At 44.6% G+C, this 5,734-nt stretch overlaps 1 protein-coding gene across 1 annotated transcript in view; it reads right to left on the minus strand.

Moving 5' to 3' along the window:
• Positions 1-5,083, minus strand: part of CISH (cytokine inducible SH2-containing protein) — a 5,961-nt gene extending 878 nt beyond the window's left edge. Inside the window, exons 1-2 of the mRNA XM_010285324.1 lie at positions 5,037-5,083; positions 274-500 (exon numbers count right to left, since the gene is read on the minus strand). Coding sequence (XP_010283626.1) covers positions 274-500; positions 5,037-5,083 — 274 coding nt within the window. The remainder of the gene's footprint in view (positions 1-273; positions 501-5,036) is intronic.
• Between the last annotated feature and the right edge of the window lie 651 nt (positions 5,084-5,734).

A 5,734-nucleotide genomic window follows, 5' to 3' on the forward strand; every position in this document is an offset into this window, starting at 1 on the left:
GGGAAAGAGGGGCCTTTTTGCATTTCTTTCTCCTGATTCAGTTATAAAAGACAAAGCTTGTGCTTTTACACCGGTAATGAATTACTTCACAATACAAGTTTGTAGAGACTGAAAATACACTTGTGGCATCCACAAGACTCAGCCATGGCTGTGACAGAACCAGGTTCCTATCTGAAGTGGGATCAGGAGATTTTTGCTGGAGCTCAGCTTGCAGAGTTGGCTCCCTGCTCCCTGTAGCTTCCTGACCCCGTGACTTTGTGAGTTGAGCCTTACCAGATTCTCGCAGATAGGAGAAGGTTTTTGCAATGCAGAGGAGGTCTTCTTCAGGGTCTCGTGCCTGAGGTGGGTTGCTGTCTGGAACTGGTGCTGCAAAGGCAGGTGTGGACTCCTCCTGGAAGGCAGTAACTGGGAGAGGCTGCATGATGGGCTCTGACAAATCCACCGCAAGGCCCCTGAGTGACAGTCTCCTGATCTTTTCCTCCGCCAGCAAAGGACGAGGTCTGAAACGAAGGACAGACTCTGCTATTTTGCCTTGCCTTGAAATAGGTTGCAGTGTCTGTTCAGTGCACGCTACATTGTACCACAACATGTTATGTTTTATAAACGGATCCTCAATATGATTATGTTTCAGAAAGAGGCAAGGGGGGAAAAATTACATAGCTAAAGACGAGCACTTAGAAACAGGGAGAGTTGGCCTCTTTCACCTTGTAAAAGGTGGTCTATCTTGCAATTTAGGTTGATTTTAAACCCAATATTTTTAGGTGTTGCCTTTTAATATGTAGTTTCAGAGGCAATAAGGTTCATAGCAGCATTACAGCTTCACTTACATCATTACAATGTTGGAGCATTTCTTTTTTTGCCAGTGGGTTTGTTAGTCATTTACTGTAATATAATTAGAAGCAGAACTGGGAATAGCTTGCATTTTGTCCTACCTGCTTTCTGCTCAAGGTTGACCTGATCCTAAGTGTGTCTGTTAGAATTCAGTGTGAGCTGATCTTGTAGAATAAGGGGAATTCTTGCTTTAGCCAAGCCTCTCCACTACACAAACCCTGGTGTTCAACGGCACGACAGAGATCTCAGTGTGACTGTATTCCCCGCAGGATTACAGCAGTAGGAGGTTTGGCCACGACTGGGCTGCTATGATCATTAATCCCTCTGTGGCCTAAGGAGAGCGTTAGTGTAGCCGTTCAGCATCTAAGTGCACTTTCAGGAAGCCTGGAGCTCTCATGGGAAGGAGCCACGGGTGCTCCTTCTCTGCAGCATGGAGATTCCTAAAGGAAGGCAGAGCTCCAGGGGAAGGATGGATGTTGGGGGCCAGGGAAGTCTTCAGTCCCAGATAATCTCCTGAGCAAAAACATTAGTCTCTGTCACCTCTTCTATGCTTTTTCCCTTTGTGTGCCCTGTACTGCTGCATGTCCTGTGTTAATCCCCCACATGCACTCGCTTGCTCGAGACCTTCTTTCAGACACTTAACAGAAAAGATGGCTGAGTTTCCAGAGAAATACAACAGAGCCCTCAACGTGAGACTGTCACAGCACCGTTGGAGCTGACAGTGATCGCAAAGGCAGCAGCCACCTCCTCCCACATCACTGGAGAAGCGGAAGGAGACTCTGAAGTCATAAGCAATTCCCTTCCTGTCTTCTCCTTCTCTGTGCTTTATGTGAACAGTGACACTATAGATACATACATAAACATGTTGTAAACTGATCTGCACTTGATCATAGCTGTGCTCTACCTTCTCAAACTGCTGAGTCTCAGGTATGGGACAGGGAGCAAGAAGAAGGGATTTGGGGGAAAAGTAGTTTTCAGAGAACCGAAAAACGACTTCACAACGATTTGTGAGTGGGAGCCACGATTAGTTCCCTGACTCTGCATTTCTAACAGAACCACACAGGTTCAGAGTAAGGTTTTTGTAAAACTATTGGAAAAATTTGAATCTACAGAGGAACACTTCTTGCCCATGCAATACATGGCAAACCCCCACTATTCTGTTGGCATTTAGAAATGAACATTCTTCCTTTTTTGGTATGTCAAATCACATTTCAGGAGCAGGATATCTACTTGGCATTCATGGCATTTGATCCTCATTTCTTAGTTTCTATTCATGGGTAGGAAGCCAAACCTAATAAAAGTGATTGCTGGCCCTTATCTTCACCAGGCACCCTTGATCACAGGGGCTGCGTTTTCAGTGGCTTTCACAGAACAGTGGATCTGAATATGCTTTTATACCTGGAGATCACTGTTGGGAAACGTCCGAGTGCTCTTTTAAGTCCCACCTGAGCTACTTTTGTGGGTGTTGAGGGCTGTGTTTTTAAAGATATTTGAATGTCTCCCTCTTAATATCATAGTCATCACAAATGTCTAGCTACCTGCCTTCTTGGGGAAAGGAGATTCTTGATTCTCTATTTCCCCCCTTTTTGAGCAAGGAGGACTGTAAACCAGATCCTTCACTGTACTGAACCTAATATAATAGTTTGCGCTGTACAAAGAGGGTGTTACACAGGACTGCTGGCAGAGCATTTTCTTTCAGGTGTGTTCTTACACTGACTGTTCACTGAGCTGAAAATGACTGTGACCAATGTTAAGTAAGATCAGTCCTGCACTGCTCACTGCCCACTCGCTCCCCAGAACTTGAATTCCACGGTCCAAATTCCAAATCTCTCTGAACTTATTTTCTCTTGGAAAATTGTTCTGACCTACCTTTTGGGAAAGGTTTTGGACACAAGGAAAACTTTTCTCATTCCTAGTGTAGGGACTACTTTTTTTTCTTTGTATATACCTACTTTGGAGAAGAAATTAGGAATTGGCTAAGAGACGGGGAAGGATGGGAGAGATAGCAAAGCTACGTGGGGAAATGTACTCCCATTTAATTGCAGATAGTTGTTCATTTCAAGGGCTGTACCAGTTCACAGTTTGGTCCTCCGAAAGACACATCAACTACATGAATTTGTCAGTAGGTTTCTTTCATAGAGCCACTCTGGGTGTCTCCAAAGCAGAGCCCATGTGCTGGAGATGAGGCTTCCACTGTGCTCGTGCTCTGCTGCCTTACACTTTCTGCCACCTGAAGCTGAAGGAGCCCAGACCCCTGCAGTCACTGTGGAGATTGTTCTACTGCAGCCAGAGAAGGGCCATGCTTATACTCCTCCTGTTGTCCTCTGTAAGCCTGCCCTATGCCCCTCTCTCCCTCTACAAGAAGAGTCCTAGTGCAGCTATAGTCTCAAAGGAGCACAGTGGGATTAGAAATTCTCACAGACCAGGAGGTGCTGGCATCCTAAACAGTTTTGTACCTAAGTTGAAGAAAAAAGGGCTGCTGCTGTGACCAGAGCAACACCAAGCACAGGAAAGGGAGAGCAGAGGGATCAGTGAGTAATGGCAGACTACAACTTCTCTGAGATAAGAAGTTTGCCGGGATAAGGACATGTTGAAAAAAGTATGCTGACATGAAAAAGTCAGCCCTTTAATGGGGCAAAGTAAGTATTTGAAAATAATTAGTGCTTGTAAGAAAGAAAGTAGAGAGACTTGTGGAGAATCAGGACTGAACAGAGTAAAGTGTTAGTACAACAGCTGCGATGAGGAAGAAAACAAATATATAAAATTTGGAATGTCTAGCTGGTAGTGTGTGTGGAGTCCCAAGAGAAACCGCAAATGAACTTCCCTGTGCTTTGGCAATTAGTGTTTCAAAAAGCCCTGGAAAGCGAAGAAAGTTCAAGAGAATCAGGTACATCCAATATCATTTAGCATTATCTTTGCAGTTAACTGCTGATAAGCTGAAACTTTGTAACACAGGAAAAAAGTGTGTGGAGCTGCTCTCCCATCAGCCACATCCCAAGGCTCCAATGGGAGCTTGGTCTGAATAGGTGGAAGAGTATGGAGTCCAGGATATATGAAATCCTAGAGGATAATGAAAACTGAGCAATACATTGTCATAAAAAAAGATATTAAGAGCCAACCATCTCCACGTCTGGCTACGTAACAAGTTCTTAGCAGGTGACGGAAAGCAGTAGCTCTGGTATGTTAACCCTGGAGGAAAGCTTCAGATAAGGGTTTCACAAAACTTAAGTTGAAAAATTAATTCCCTTTGCCGTGGCTGGAGGAACTGCGGCAGTAGACTGAAAATGAGAGCGAAAACAAACCCACTTGAGTAGTAGGAAAGTATTGGTAAGCATGAGCTCTGCTTGTCTGTGGAACAGATTTTGAGGGGAAATGGCAGAAAAATCCCTGTGCTTTCGTCATTTAAAGCAGACAAGACAAATGCATTGCCTCTGAGGAAAATCCGCTGAGAGCAGGAGAGATGGGTAATACTGGCATTACGGGTCAGGCTGAAACAAATGCTGACACTTTCCAAATGTGCAGCATGTGTAAAAATGCTGGATGATTCCCGCAGACCAGGTATTTATGCGTGCTGATGGCCTGAGCAGATCACACAGACACCGAAGTGCCAACACTCCGGTACCAGACAGCGGTACCGGAGAAGGGACTTGGATGTTACCTGTTTTACTGAACAAAGGTGGGGTAACTAGATCCGTGCTCCCTATGGCTTTCCTTGTACAGAACGCTGGATAAATCTGTATATATGTACATGCATTTAATCTCACGCATAAAAGCAACAGAAAACCAAAACTATGTTTAGCATAAATATTCACTTAAGAATAGACAAAAACCATCTGAAGTCCGGGGAAATTTTTCTCTCTAAGCAGTTTGTTTCCACCGGGGCATTAGACACCTACGGTCCCGGGCTTGTTTTTACTAATTTTTACTCTCCCAAAGACTCTGAATACCATGTTGTTTTTCAGCAGCAGAATTTCAGCACGGAAATCGGGAATACTTTACGATGCCATGATTTTTGAGCACAGAATCTAAAAAGCAGACACAGCGGACAGACGCGCACAGCTTAGCACTCGGCCAGCGTTAAGTCATTGCCGTTCCATTACAATCACACACGGCAGCTCACACGAGCTGAAAAACTGTCCCAGAGAATCTTACTAATTACAGTTATCAACCCACCGCTTTTAAAAGAAGGTTGCAGAGTATCTTACCCCTGAACACAGAGGATCATGTCACTCCTGGACCAAGGGAAAAGCATTAAGTCTTCAGGAAGGTGGGAAGTGCCTTCTCCGCTTCCCTTTTTTTCTTCTCGTCTCCTTTTTCTTTGCTTCCCAGAAGGAGCAAGCTAGTTCCAGCCTCTAGTTCGGGGTTCGCGGTAAGAGAAGGCTGGGGAGTCCCAGCAAGCCCCTTCCGCGGCAGGTTGTGTTTCAGACGCAGCAGCAGCCGAGCAGAAGGCAAATCGGGCTGTCCGAGAAAGACTTCGCGGATTGTTTAGCAACTTTGGCCAGGAGAACGCGTGCACTCTCAAGTGCCTTAGAAAATAATGTGTTCTCGTTCTGCTTTTCAGAAAACAACAACAACAAAAAGTTTTCAAAATAACCAGAGAAAAGGGAAATTACATATGTTTGAAGAGGAACTAATCTTCCTTCAGAGCGATATTTTAGAAAAAATATTTAGAGCAGTCTGAAATAATAATAAATAGATACCAATAAATAATCCCTCCCCGAACGCTCGGGGGAGGAGAGCCGGCGGAGAAGCAACCTGCTTTTTCACTGACTCTAGAAGTAATGAAGCTCCGAGGGAAAAAAAAAAAAAGCCCAACCTACTAAGTAATCTTTTGTTTGCCCTTTTAATCTGTTCCAGGAAGCGAGGGATTCCTGGAATCGTATTGTATTCACATCACTCTTCC

The sequence above is a fragment of the Phaethon lepturus genome, unplaced genomic scaffold (assembly GCF_000687285.1).
Source record: "Phaethon lepturus isolate BGI_N335 unplaced genomic scaffold, ASM68728v1 scaffold5314, whole genome shotgun sequence".
NCBI lineage: Eukaryota > Metazoa > Chordata > Aves > Phaethontiformes > Phaethontidae > Phaethon > Phaethon lepturus.